This window comes from Aspergillus nidulans, chromosome VIII (assembly GCF_000011425.1).
Source record: "Aspergillus nidulans FGSC A4 chromosome VIII".
Lineage (NCBI taxonomy): Eukaryota > Fungi > Ascomycota > Eurotiomycetes > Eurotiales > Aspergillaceae > Aspergillus > Aspergillus nidulans.
This window is the reverse complement of record NC_066264.1, coordinates 2,442,558-2,455,936: the sequence shown is the minus strand read 5'-3', so window position 1 is coordinate 2,455,936 and position 13,379 is coordinate 2,442,558. Positions and strand designations below refer to the sequence as shown.

The 13,379-nt window shown below is 52.5% G+C and overlaps 6 protein-coding genes across 6 annotated transcripts, besides 1 other annotated feature; 5 read left to right on the top strand and 1 right to left on the bottom strand.

Moving 5' to 3' along the window:
* Nucleotides 1-13,379: part of a sequence feature (contig 1.12 753..174100(-1)) that runs on past both edges of the window.
* ANIA_00773 (ferric reductase family protein) lies at nt 1,412-3,295 on the top strand (the record flags this gene model as incomplete). The annotated part of the gene is made up of 1 exon (XM_653285.1): nt 1,412-3,295. One exon carries the CDS (start codon nt 1,412-1,414, stop codon nt 3,293-3,295), a length of 1,884 nt encoding a protein of 627 aa, XP_658377.1.
* Nucleotides 3,795-5,059, bottom strand: ANIA_00774 (NAD(P)-dependent alcohol dehydrogenase; the record flags this gene model as incomplete). The annotated part of the gene is made up of 2 exons (XM_653286.1): nt 3,795-4,946; nt 5,009-5,059. 2 exons carry the CDS (start codon nt 5,057-5,059, stop codon nt 3,795-3,797), a joined length of 1,203 nt encoding a protein of 400 aa, XP_658378.1.
* ANIA_00775 (D-mandelate dehydrogenase-like dehydrogenase) lies at nt 5,551-6,922 on the top strand (the record flags this gene model as incomplete). Its single annotated transcript, XM_653287.2, has 7 exons — nt 5,551-5,718; nt 5,777-5,875; nt 5,925-6,039; nt 6,090-6,206; nt 6,255-6,337; nt 6,390-6,671; nt 6,716-6,922. The coding sequence occupies exons 1-7, from the start codon at nt 5,638-5,640 to the stop codon at nt 6,920-6,922; spliced, it is 984 nt and encodes a 327-aa protein (XP_658379.1). The 5' UTR covers nt 5,551-5,637.
* rpl17 (60S ribosomal protein uL22) lies at nt 7,140-8,229 on the top strand (the record flags this gene model as incomplete). Its single annotated transcript, XM_653288.2, has 4 exons — nt 7,140-7,216; nt 7,463-7,676; nt 7,837-8,024; nt 8,080-8,229. The coding sequence occupies exons 1-4, from the start codon at nt 7,214-7,216 to the stop codon at nt 8,227-8,229; spliced, it is 555 nt and encodes a 184-aa protein (XP_658380.1). The 5' UTR covers nt 7,140-7,213.
* ANIA_00777 (uncharacterized protein) lies at nt 8,913-10,809 on the top strand. Its single transcript, XM_050613309.1, has 5 exons — nt 8,913-9,223; nt 9,272-9,336; nt 9,387-9,425; nt 9,475-9,858; nt 9,909-10,809. Exons 1-5 carry the CDS (start codon nt 9,181-9,183, stop codon nt 10,683-10,685), a joined length of 1,308 nt encoding a protein of 435 aa, XP_050469136.1. The 5' UTR covers nt 8,913-9,180; the 3' UTR covers nt 10,686-10,809.
* On the top strand, nt 11,717-12,780 carry ANIA_00778 (uncharacterized protein; the record flags this gene model as incomplete). Its single annotated transcript, XM_653290.1, has 3 exons — nt 11,717-12,618; nt 12,695-12,702; nt 12,770-12,780. 3 exons carry the CDS (start codon nt 11,717-11,719, stop codon nt 12,778-12,780), a joined length of 921 nt encoding a protein of 306 aa, XP_658382.1.

Below are 13,379 nucleotides of genomic sequence, written 5' to 3'. Positions count from 1 at the left end.
GATTCCTTGAGTCAAAGATAATAAATCTTAATTAATTCTGATTAGCCTCGGGTCCAGCTAATTGCTGTTCCTTCAGGACGGGGGTTTCGAAACGAGCTGGGACCTGACGGACTGGAAGGCTAAGACCTGAAACAGCCTGGCACTCCTTCGGAGGCGTTCGAACTCAAGGGCCTTCTCGTCTTCGTCTTTGCCAGAATTCCATTGGCAAATAGGAAGCTCGGCACACACAAAACCCGTATTTTAGCGTGAGCTGACAGCTGAATATGATGGCGACTGGATCGTGGACGAGTGGGATACGGAAGATTCATGCGATTTCAGCCACAAGCAGGAGTAGGCACCAGTACCACAAGGTCACACCACTAAGTGGAATCGAGGAGAACAGCTATCCAATCAATATTAGCTTAACTATCTCTGTGGAATTATGCTGGAAACGACTTTTTCCCACCGCACCAGTGCCTAGTCAGCAAATATCCCCGGCGTTGGGATCTCCAGACCCTGAATATCTGCACAGACATGGCCGCCTGGCAGTTGGGAACTTAATACCCTAGGTCGAATGATCTGAGTTCCGCATGAGCTGTCATCCGATCTTAAGATCCTATCGGGAGAGCTCCTGTTGATTGGCGTGTTGATTGGCGTTGGACCGGCGTGAAGATGAAACAGTTCGAGCAGTCGGCGGGTGTTGTGGCCAGTCCAGCCTTGGCCCTCGGCGCCTAGTTGCAGTCGCTCCACCACCGTCAGTCTCAGTCGGTCTCAGTCCTGTATATCCTCACTGGATCTCCTCCAGTCCTCCACCGCGCTCTCCTTTCTTCTCAAACATTCCGCTCTTTCTTTCATTGCTTAGCCTTATCCATTTGGTCGGCTGGTCCTGCTTGCTTCATTATCCCTTGTCTAGATTTTCAGAAACACAATCGCTGCATTGTCTGCTTCATCCTTCTTTCTCTCGCCTGCGACGCTGGCGTCCTTTTGCTCAGTTGTAGGATAACTGCCAATCTCTACCAAACAAGGTATGCCAATTGACTTGCCGATCTCTATTGTTTACGATACCCCTTTTTGCATTGTGTTTGATCTGGCGATCTCTGATGTTTATGCAGATCATCTACCTACATCGCAATCACATTACACCACGCTTTACTGCGGCCAAGACAGCTTCCAATCCAACTCCACAATTTTGTCTTTGACCGAAGTCCTTCGTCTTTCTTGGTTCCTTACCAGATTCCCGGGGCTCCGGCGTCTAAGGGTGACAGCTCGACAACATTCCTCCCGTTCCCCCCTGCCACCAGGAATCTGCGTCATACTAGCCGGCGCTCTGACTTAACTGGCGGTACCGACTATCGTTCACTGTCCTTTTCAACGATCTGTTTGCGTCGATAGACTTGACGTCTGTTGTATAGATATTTTGCATTTGATTCCAATGGAACACCTCCCGGGACATCTCGTCCCCAGGGGTAACTACAGCACAAACGAGACCTATGTCTACGCGTACTCACGGGGTCTGACCGGAGTCAACGTCCCTCGAGATGTTCTATTCACGCGAATAATCCTTGTTTCTGCCATCAGTGTTGCATTTATCCTTTTCTGCGGCCGGATCGCACAGCTCAGCCACGCCTACCTCCGCCATATATCCTCCCTAACAGCCAGCAGGCGAGAGCAAACATTCTGGAGCATCGAAGACTCACAGCTATGGGCAAACATCAAGAAACACCTGCTTTATGCCCCAATTGGCAGGAAGAGACATAACCGCGAGATTCAGCTTTCCTCTGCTATCAACGTGGGCACCCTTCCGTCTAGATTCCAGACGATCCTGATTGTGCTATACGTCGCGAGCCAGGTTGCTTACTGCGCTCTGCTGGACTACGATGAGAACGTCAAGGCCGCCCTTGTGGCAGAGCTCCGAGGTCGATCGGGAACGCTGGCCGTTCTCAATATGGTACCTTTGTTCATCCTTGCTGGTCGCAACAACCCGTTGATTCCCTTGCTGCGCATCAGCTTCGACACCTACAACCTCCTGCACCGCTGGCTAGGCCGTATCGTCGTCATCGAGAGCATAGTACACACCGTCGCCTGGGCCGTCAACGCCGTGGACGAGACCGACGTCTCCGACATGCTAGACCGCCTCTGCAACACGCCTTTCTTCGCCTGGGGCTTGGTAGGAACAGTCGCCATGACCTTTCTCCTCCTGCACTCTCCCTCGCCAATCAGACATGCCTTTTATGAGACATTCCTTCACCTCCACCAGCTTGCAGCCTTGCTCGCCTTCCTCGGCGTCTACTTCCACATTGACCTCGACAATCTCCCTCAAATGCCCTGGATCACCGCTATTGGCATCTTCTGGCTCTTCGACCGCACAGCCCGCTTCTTCCGCCTCATCTATCTTAATTATTCCCTCAAACGCGGCTCAACCTCCTTGGTCGTCCAAGCCCTCCCAGGCGAGGCCTGCAAGGTCACCTTCCACCTCCCCAAACGCGTCCACGTTCCAGCGGGCTCCCACGTCTATGCCTACATCCCCGGCGTCTCCCTCTGGATGTCGCACCCATTCTCCGTCGCCTGGGTTGACCCCAGCTCCTGCGTCACAAACCATGGTTATATCGACAACGACAGACCACCGAAATACAGCTCTGATCTCGAAAAGCAACTGCCCACCCCACCATCAACCCACTACAACGACCTCCCGACCAACGACAGAATTCAACTAACCTCCGTCTCTCTCATCGTCGCCGCCCGCAAGGGCATGACCCGCAAGCTTTACAACAAAGCCCTCTCCTCTCCGAACTCCACGTATTTAACAACTGGCTTCATTGAGGGCCCCTACGCCTCCCATCCCTCCGACCCCGCAACATATGGCACAGCAGTCCTCTTTTCAGCCGGCGCTGGGATAACCCACCACATGCTCACTGTGCGCGATCTGCTCATCCGCGCCTCACAAGGCCGTGTCCCCACGCAGAAAATCTACCTCATCTGGTCTGTCCGCAGCACAGAGCATCTGTCCTGGGTACGGGAGTGGATGGACAGCATCTTGCGTCTGCCCGGGCGCCGCGAGATTCTGACGATCCAGCTTTTTGTATCGAAGCCAAAGTCAAAGAGAGAGATTGTGAGTCCCAGTGCGACGGTGCAGATGTTCCCCGGACGGTGTAGACCGGATGTTGTTCTGGATGAGGTAATTCCGAACCGAGTGGGCGCGACGCTTGTCTCTGTTTGTGGGCCGGGCGCGTTTGCGGATGAGGTTAGGGATGCGGCGAGGAGGCGAATTGGGAGGGGTGCTGTAGTCGACTTTGTGGAGGAGGCTTTTACTTGGTAATTATTCTATTATTCGTGGTATGTTAATGCATTTTGTTGGAATGAAGTGAGGGCGGAGGGGCGAGCCCTGTCTGTCCTGGTCTGTCTGTTTCTGTTCTCTCATCTCTTTTTAAATCTTCCATTTTTATTCTATGTATCTATATGCGACGGTAAGACAATGTTCCCTCGTCTCCTGATTTTGGGTTTTCCTAAAAAGTGTACTGCTACATGCATGCAGCCGGAGCTGTACCTGTATATATCTTTTCCTAAGTCAAAAGTTAAGATGCTCCAAAACCAAGTTTTATCTTTTAGATTTTTTGAATCATCATCTGATACCTTCTAAATAGCATTATCATCACATTTCATGTACAATCTCTTGAAGCAAAATTCCCATCGCCGTCTATGCACCCCACGCAAGCCTACGGAACGGTCCCCACCACATCAACGCTAACACACATCCCGGGTATTCAACATGCAAGAAAGAAAAGAAAAGAAAAGGGACGATACTTCGTATCCATAGTTTAGGGGGACTCGCTTTCAATAAGAACCTTAACAACTGGCCTGCCTCCCTCATCAACACCCTTCCCAGCAATGTCAAACGCTCTGATCCCATCCTGCAACCCAAGCCGATGCGTCACAACAGACTTTTCAACAACATCCATCTTCCCACTCGCCATCAGCTCAATTGCGGCCGGATACGCATGTCCATCGTACCGGAACACTCCAATGATATCGACTTCACGCAATGCCGCTGCGCCAACCGGCAACGTCTGCACGGGGTTCCCCATGCCAATCTGTACGAGGACTGAACCCGGCGAGGCGGCGTAAATCCCGGTCTGAACGCAAGCGGGCACACCCGTGCAGTCATAAACGCGAGTGAAGCCCAGACCGGAGGGGTCAAGGGATGAAATGGCGGATTTGAGTGAAGAGGCCGTGGCTTGCGCGTTTGATAGGGCAAAGGCGGTTTGTTCGGCGTGCGGGGCGTCGCGCGGGGGAGGCGGTGTCGAGGGCTTAGGAATCTGGAAGGTGGAAAGGTTGGGGAGAGACATGGTTGATGCGATTTTCAGGCGTGAGTCATCGATGTCTGCAATGACGATGTGCGCGAATGTCTCTTGGGCTGCGAGGGCTCCGGCGAGGAGCAGACCGATTGCGCCTGCACCGAAGATGAGGGCTGTGCTTTTGTAGTTTGGTGGGAGGGAGGATTGAGCAGGGGGGTTCGAGCGGCGGATAGCGTGTAAACAGACGGCCAACGGCTCTACGAGCGCACCACCAGCGTACGAAACAGTATCAGGAAGCTTATGGCACATGTTCTCAGGGTGGGTGGTGAGTTGCATGAGCGTGCCGTCCAGATGGGGGAATATCTTCGCTGAGCTGCGGAACTTCATCTCCGGACAGAGGTTGTAGCGGCTTGGGTTCGACAAACAGAGGGCGCATTTGCGGCAGGGAAGACCGACTTCGAGGGCGACGCGATCACCGACTTTCAGGTTGTGTACATTGGGGCCGATGGCTGTGACGATGCCGGAAGATTCGTGGCCAAGACACATGGGCTCGCGAACAACGAAGTCACCATTGCGGCCGTGGCTGTAGTAGTGCAGGTCTGAGCCGCAAATACCTGTTGAGCGAATGGCGATCTGAACTTCTCCGTCACTGGGAGACGAGACCGGTCTGGGTTCCTGATGAAAGTGTTAGTCCAGATTTGGGGCTTTTATAGAGTGGGCGGGGGAGGGGTACATACCAAGCGGAGGTCTTTTGCGCCGTGGAGGACGAGGGCTTGACAGGTGGCCATGATGAATGTCTTTCCTGAAATGCGCTATAGTACTACAGTGGTCTTTACAACAGATTTCTTGAAGATGTTGGGTATTTATTTGTTCATGGTGGCTGCCGGACATTTACCCGCAGCGTGGGGGTGGGCAGCACCGGATTTCCTCCGCGTCGGGTATTGAAAAGCCAGGTCAATAGCCGACCTTCAATTGCAGGTCATACAATTGCTGGTGAAGGCCACCCACTGCCATGCATTAACGCAGACGGTAGCGAATCCTAGTAATAGGCCATCTGGGGCTAATCATATTAGGCAGTAATGACTGGTGCGGTAAAAACGCCATCGCATGTGCCCCGAAGTCCGATTGTATACACTGTATGTCGATAGACCCCAGTTCTAGCTCTAGTAAATGAACCCCACGGACGCGGAGGAGCTCCTCGCCAGTCCATAACCGGTTCCCTCATATTAATCCATTAGACATTCCTCCATCTCTTCTCAATCTTATTTCCAGCCCCATTTTTCTTTTGCTTCTCTGCTCTCTGCGCGTTTCGAAAGAACACATACCTACTTCTGTGCTTCTACCCTGCTTCTACCCCGCTGACATCATGCCTTCCGCTCTACTCATTGGCGACATCACCCACGCCAGGAAAGAATGGGAGGACCTCTCGTCCATTCTGACTCTGAAGGTAAGCGATCAAGACATTCGTATATTCAGCGCAGTGTCTTATACGAGTTGCAATGTAGGAATTCCCCTCAGGAAATAGAGAAGACTTCATCCGCAATCTTAAAGATGGAAAGTACGATGACCTGGTCGCCATCTACCGATCCAATACTTCTACAAAGGTATTCCAATTCCAGTGGTCGTGGGATGGAGGGCGCTGACAGGTTTCAGTTCACTGGCCCGTTCGACGCAGAATTGATCTCGCTGTTGCCCAAGTCGCTGAAATATATCTGCCACAATGGAGCTGGCTACGACAATATCGACATTCCTGCTTGCTCAGAGAAGGGTGCGTCATGACGGTACCCATAGCGGGTTTAAAGCTAATGGTCGTAATAGGAATCTCCGTCTCTAGCACGCCGGTTGCTGTGAACAATGCCACCGCAGACGTCGGCATCTTTCTTATGATCGGCGCCCTTAGACAGGCCTACGTGCCATTGACTGCGATTCGCGAGGGTACGGCCACTCCCAAAAGCTAAGGGTTGTACTGGACTGACGAGACAGGCAAATGGCACGGACAAACCACGCTGGGCCACGATCCCAAGGGAAAGGTGCTTGGAATCCTCGGCATGGGAGGAATTGGTCGCGTATGTCCGCGCGCCCGCTATGCCTATTATTGCTAACATACGCTCTGTGTAGGAAATGGCCAACCGCGCGCGAGCCTTTGGGATGACAATCCAATACCACAATCGGTCGCGACTGAGCCCTGAGTTGGAGCAGGGTGCTAAATACGTCTCGTTTGACGATCTGCTGGCTACGTCTGACGTGCTGAGTCTGAACCTGGCTCTCAACCCGTCTACCCGTCATATCATTGGTGAAAAGGAGTTCCAGAAGATGAAGGACGGGGTCGTGATTGTTAACACCGCTCGCGGTGCGCTAATTGACGAGAAGGCGTTGGTTGCCGCGTTGGAGTCGAAGAAGGTAAGATCACTGTCACCTTCTGATGGATGGCGCTAAGTTAGTAGGTGATGTCTGCCGGCCTAGACGTGTACGAGAATGAGCCGATTGTAGAGCTCGGCCTGCTCAACAACCCCAGAGTGATGCTTCTGCCGCATATCGGTACAATGACCTATGAGACGCAGAAGGAGATGGAGATTCTGGTGTTGGATAACTTGCGGTCGGCGGTGGAAAAGGGAGAACTCATTACGCAAGTCCCAGAGCAGAAGAAATAAGATGTTAGAAGTTATACCATAGTAATAGACATAAATTGAACTATTTTGTCAATTAAACATTCTTTTCAAGTAGAGTTGTAGCGAGCCGTGTCTGCGGGAAGAAATACTGCCACGGCGGACGGTGGGCGGTGACCAGAAAGAGCTAGTTAGGGCTCGCTTAGGGCACCCATGCCAAGAGCGAAAGCCGCACCACAACGAGCGACTCTCGCGATCTCCAAAGTTTGACGGCCGACGACGCAAACGACAATCTTCTCTCCCGACATCGAGGACCACCCCGGCAACCACATCAAAATGGTGAGTTACTATCGATTATTGAACTCAGAATTTCGGGGAGGATCATGTTCGTCGAAGCACGCTCGTCGAAAGGGAATAAATGGAAAGGAATCGCTGCAAAATGGCAATCCGACGCCTTGCTGTCTATATCCCGAAATTTCCAACAGCCACCGTTACCTACACCGCGACTCGTGCTGCGTTCATGAATTGTGCTTGGAATCAAGAAAATCGGTTGGACTGGAATGCTGATGGGTTTTTATCAATCAGGTCCGTTACGCTGCTCAGGATATTCCGGCCGCTAAGAGCGCCCGCGCTCGGGGCTCTTACCTGCGTGTCAGCTTCAAGAACACCCGCGAGACCGCCCAGGCCATCAACGGCATGAAGCTGCAGCGTGCCCTTGCCTTCCTTGAGAACGTTAAGACCAAGACCGAGGTCGTTCCTTTCCGGCGATTTGCCAGCTCCACTGGCCGCTGCGCTCAGGGTGAGTGCATTCCCACGATATTCGAGACGATGGTTACTCCAGAAAGAGGCGGCTATTCGATCAAGGGCAGAGAATTCATCGCATGGTGAACCATGGCAGATTTGGAGACATCAAATCGGAGAATGGCGTTTGGCTAGGAATCATGCTGACCGTATTCCAGCTAAGCAGTGGGGTGTTGCCCGTGCCCGTTGGCCTGTTAAGTCCGCCGAGTTCCTCCTCGACCTTCTGAAGAACGCCGAGGCCAACGCCGACACCAAGGGCCTCGACACCGGCAACCTCGTTGTCAAGCACATCCAGGTCAACCAGGCTCCCAAGGGCCGCAGACGTACCTACCGTGCTCACGGTCGTGTATGTTTCAAACCGCTGACTTGTCCCCGCTTGTCAACAAGACTAACAAATCTAGATCAACCCTTACATGACCAACCCCTGCCACATCGAGCTCATCCTGACTGAGGGTGAGGAGGAGGTCAAGAAGGCTACCGTCGTCGAGCGCACCCGCCTCAGCTCCCGGCAGCGTGGTGCTCAGATCCGCAAGGCCCTCACCTCGGCGTAAGCGGACTGGGTGTCGGGGAGGAGTGAATGAAGTGGTCAGAATTTGAATGGGATAGCCGGAGTTTTTCTGTTGTACGGAACAAATACCTGGTCACGAAGAAAATACAAAAGATTCTTCAAAAGCATAATCCCCCGAAAAGCTCTTTGATTATGGGCTGAGCGACGGAATTCAGTCTATTTTGCACGGCATGGCGGATCTGTATAACTCTTGATTTGGCACAGTACAGCCACATTGATCTATCACTACGTGATCCATGATTCTAGAGAAAACTAATTAAGGTCAAGTATGCCACTCGAAAGAGGCTCCGTAAGCGACTTGCATAAACAGAATATCCAGTATATCACCACGCCAGCTTTACAGCCCGGGCTGAGGGTAGTATAACAGGAGCCAAGGGTGGCGGTGCTGCATTACGCATACTCCCTCACTTGAGCTTAAACCCAGGCGACGAATCGCCGGGCAATTCCATCAGCAGCTGGCTAATTGAGTCACAGCATCCACGAGCAGGTGTGGTGTGCATACGTGTTTCAAGCCGCTGATTGCAACTTTGTGGCGGTGGTGGGGAAGTCGAGATCACCTTCCAAGCTCCATCTTCCCCAGGCATCACCATTAACCATTGCTGGTATCCCACTTGATTATCATCATGTCTGACTGGATGTGACAAAGTTCTTTCCCTTGCGTGTCGTCGCAAAGCACAAAGCCCGAATGTGCCACTTGGACTTGTGACCAACTCGCTTGGGGCTGCCGCTTTCTTTCTGCCTGTGCAGGCGCTTAGTCTGGACTGGAACCTGGCTTGTGAGCCTAAACCACCCCAGATGCCTCCAGCATTTTAGCTGCTGCTGGTGGCTTCTTCTGTTTTTTTTTTTTTTTCTTCATTCCTTTCCTTTCTTTTACTCTGCTTTATTCCCATCAATCTCTCCTCTTATCACATCATTCCTACTAGTCGCCGACATAATGAAGCGTTTACTCAGCAACATCAACAAGCGACCGAGCACGAGTCAGTCAGTCCCTGTTCCACGACGAACCCCTTACTGACCGTCATTAGGTCGGCTGCGCGGCGGCACCGAATATCCGCAAGACTCTCCGGAAAGCGTCGTCCTAAGAGAAGTGGTTTGTGGGAACCGATAAACCAGATGCGGGGAAATTGCTGATCGCGTTAGACTGCCTTTTGCGAAAAGGGTCAGGGTCCGAACCAACCGGTACGTCAATGAACCCTCTCACTCACTAACGGCAGCTAATAAATAGCAGCAAGGAGACGAGTTTGTCCATCTGCCCAGCATTGTCGAAAGTGCCGAGTCAAGCCCCAATGCCGCGCGTGAAGCCGCTCATCTTCTCCGAAAACTGCTCTCGTCGCCGAACTCGACCGCCGCCAATATCCAGTACAATGCGTTGATGCTGGTGCGCATTTTGATCGACAATCCGGGACATACATTTAGTCGCAATTTGGACGCCAGTTTTGTCACAGCCATCAAGGATTTACTTCGTTCGGAGAAGGATGTAGGTGTACAGCGGTTTCTCCGAGAAACGTTGGATGCCTTGGAATTTCAGCGAGGTTGGGATGAGGATCTCAAGCCGCTCGTGGAGATGTGGAAGAAAGAAAAGGCTAAAATGAGTAAGACGTACACTCCGAAAGTTTGTATGGACCTTTCCGACACTGTAAGGCAAACGCTGACCTGGTACAGAGTCGGTCGAACAGTTGGCGAGCGACCATGTCGCGTCAGAATTCGGATATTCAGGTTCGCCCCGAGCGTGTCGATACCTTGCCGCCACCCGACGAGCTGGTTTCTCGTATATCTGAGGCAAAGACTACGGCGAAGCTCCTGATACAGTTCGTGCAGTCGACCCCGCCGAGCGAGATGCTCACGAACGACCTTATTCAGGAATTCTCGGCTCGGTCTCGAAGAGCGCAGCGCGCCATCTCGAACTATATCCATGCGACGAACCCCGCACCCGATGAGGACACCTTACTGACGCTGATTGAAACGAACGACGAACTATCTGTGGCACTGTCCAAGCACCAGCGCGCCATGCTTCAAGCGCGAAAAGCCCTCGGTCAGCAAACCCCGCCCGCAGAGACAGCTACGGCCACACAGTCGCCAGAGCACAGCGATCAGTCAATCACAGGCACGTCCGCATCACGCCCGGTCCCTCCGCCTCCTGTGCCGCTACGAAGTCAAAGTCCTCCGCTTGGTGAGCCGGTATCGCCCATCTCTCCCGAAGCAACCGCCCACCGCAGCGCCACAACGAGAACCGAACAGTCTGACATCTCGGTGTTAAGCGGCACCGGGCCAACTGCTCGTTTTGAGTACCGGTCGGAAGATTACCAGGTGCAGAACCCGTTTGCGGACAACTACAGTATTCCATCGACCATACCGACACACACTTATGACGAACGAGAAATCGAGCGAGATCGATGGAATAAGACCCAGCAGCCGGGCCAGCAGCACCAGCATTATTAACCGAGTATCCGATTTTGATTACTACAGTATTCTTCTGGGCTTGTTTTCCGTGTTTTTGTATTTATACCCTGTGATACCTCTTTGCGGAGTATGAATGAATATCTTGGATACAATTCCGCTTTGCCACCCAATTGCTTACTAGCTGGCTATACTGATCGAAACAGTTCTATGCATCTATCTGATTCACATGGGTCAGTATTATAGATTGAGCCAGTGGGCATGGGCAGTGGGAGGGGGCAGCCGAGGAGTAGTCGACATGGCGTCGAATGGCGCACACTGTGAAAGGCAGGCGGCAAGTTACCTGCGAATCCTATGAATTTTATCACAAATTGAGGTTGACTCGTCGCAGGTGGAATAGATGGTCGTTTATTATCGAGACGTGCCATGTAAATTGCCCGATATTGCCGAGGGCATGGAAAATCGAACTCGGCCCGCCTAAGCTAATGAAGCTGAAACCCCGACGCGCCTAACCCGGGGCCAAACACCTCCAGCCCATGTCAGGCTGGTTAAGATCTAGGTCCACATCCTAGATGGAGGCTAATTAAGATGAAACTATACCTCGCCTCGGTTCATCCCGACTTGGTTTCCCTGACTCCCTGGCCTCCACCGACTACTGAGACTCGGCGACCGTGGGATCCTAACTCTTGCCTGACCTGACGTCGTCCGTGTCGCACGATAACAACCCCCTGAGCCTTATGTGGATCACATAACGGAAATTCCCCTCTTGCGGTCTTAGCTGTGTTTCATGGCGTTCTGTCATAGAGCATGGAGCATGGACGCAGGGGTCGGCAGCCCTATATAGACGCAGCATTGTCTTCGTCAAGACTCTTTTGCTTTTCTCTTCTTCACGCACGCAGGTTCCTTTCATTTCCAACCATACATTCTCTTCATACAGGTCTGTGACCATCTCTCTCTCTTTTGCAACCCAAATCGGTATACTGGTCTATACCGTCCAATCACTCTCTACAACAAAGCTAGCCATAAGAAAAAACCTTCAATCTTTGAAAGAATTTCACTCCCACTCCGCCAAAATGAAGCACGCTACCACCGTTCTCGCCGCTGCCGGCCTCGTCTCCCTCGCCAATGCCCACGGCTACATCTCAAGCCCTCAACCCCGTATGCCCGGCTCCGCTATGGCCGCTGCCTGTGGCCAGCAAGTCTACAACAATCAAGCCGCCGACCGCGCTGGCAACGTTCAGGGTGAACTGCAAGTTGCCGCCTCGCAATCCGACTATGACGCCGATGCGTGCCACATCTGGCTGTGCAAGGGCTACCAGTTCGACGACAACACGGACAACGTTCAGTCGTATACTGCCGGCGAGACTGTCGACTTCGTGATCGACATTGTCGCTCCCCACTCTGGTGTCGCGAACGTCTCCGTCGTCGACACTGCCAGCAACTCCGTCATTGGATCCGCCCTGAAGAGCTGGGACGTCTACGCCTCCACCGAGACTGGCGTCACGGAGGATGAGACAAACTTCTCCATCACCATCCCTGATAACCTTGGCAGCCAGTGCTCTGAGGCCGGCGCCTGTGTTCTCCAGTGGTACTGGTATGCCGAGAGCATCGACCAGACCTACGAGTCGTGCGTTGATTTCACTGTTGGTGGAAGTGGTAACGGCAGCGGCAGCAGCGGCTCTTCCTCATCTTCTGCTGCGGCCCCCAGCTCCACCTCCCCCGCTGCTGCTTCTACCTCCACATCTACCACTGAGGCCACCACCGCCGCCCCCACCTCTACCACCACCACCGAGGCTAAGGTCCAGGTCCCTACAACCCTTAGCACCGCTACCCGCCCTGCTGAGACCACCACTGCCACCGAGACTGCCACCGAGACTGCTGCCTCGTCCGCCGCTACCGGTGTCCCCACTGACGGAACCACCAGCGAGCAGCTGAACTGGGTTTCCAGCATCTTCAAGGCTCTCTACAACCGCGAGTAAATTGCTAGCATGACCTGGACGGATAACGTCCACAATTGTGTGGGGGTTAAGTTATATCTAGTCATGCTATAGTTGCCAGGGTGTGTCTGTTCGTCTTTCTTTCGCCTGCGTGTCTGTCATGTGTAAAATTACTATTATCTACTATAGTGGCTAGCTAGACTAGAGAAGCATGTGGTTTCCTTAATATTCGCTCTCTGACAGATTCCTCGTTTTGTTCCAATCAACCCCCTATTGGCAGTCAAGTCTAGCTGTAATATATAGGATAAACCAGCCCAAGGAAAGAGGTGGAAAAACGGTTCAGCCGCTATGGCAATAGATAGCAATTGTGCTTTTTGCGCTGCCTTTGAAACCTTGGGCTAATCCAAAGACACCGTTGCCCGCACACCTGTGGGCGGCTGAACAAATCAATAGCTTGTTATTCCTAAAGATGGGTATCAACGGGCGTTGATTAATTGGCAAATCTTCTTGGATCCAATTGGTCATAAACATTCCGCACAATGCATGGCTAGCGAACAAGTCGACAATATGACTTTTATCTTAAGCAATCTCAAGAGCAGTCTTTCCACCACAGTTTTGCTCATTCACATAAGTCTTCGAGTCTAGCAGCAGCCCACAATACTCCTGAGGCCGTATAATGGTGCCGTACTCATAGCTGTAAGTATGTTTTCGGACTGGCGCCTCTGCCTAGCGGGTTTCAAGAGGTAGTCGACGTTGAGTAGGCTAGGTTCCACGCCGTAAACAATAATTGAGTCTTGAT

Coding starts and splice junctions, on each gene's coding strand:
- ANIA_00777 (XM_050613309.1), top strand. CDS start 9,181: ATGAAGCGTTTACTCAGCAACATCAACAAGCGACCGAGCACGA. Junction 9,224..9,271: donor CAACAAGCGACCGAGCACGA/GTCAGTCAGTCC, acceptor GACCGTCATTAG/GTCGGCTGCGCGGCGGCACC. Junction 9,337..9,386: donor GCGTCGTCCTAAGAGAAGTG/GTTTGTGGGAAC, acceptor TGATCGCGTTAG/ACTGCCTTTTGCGAAAAGGG.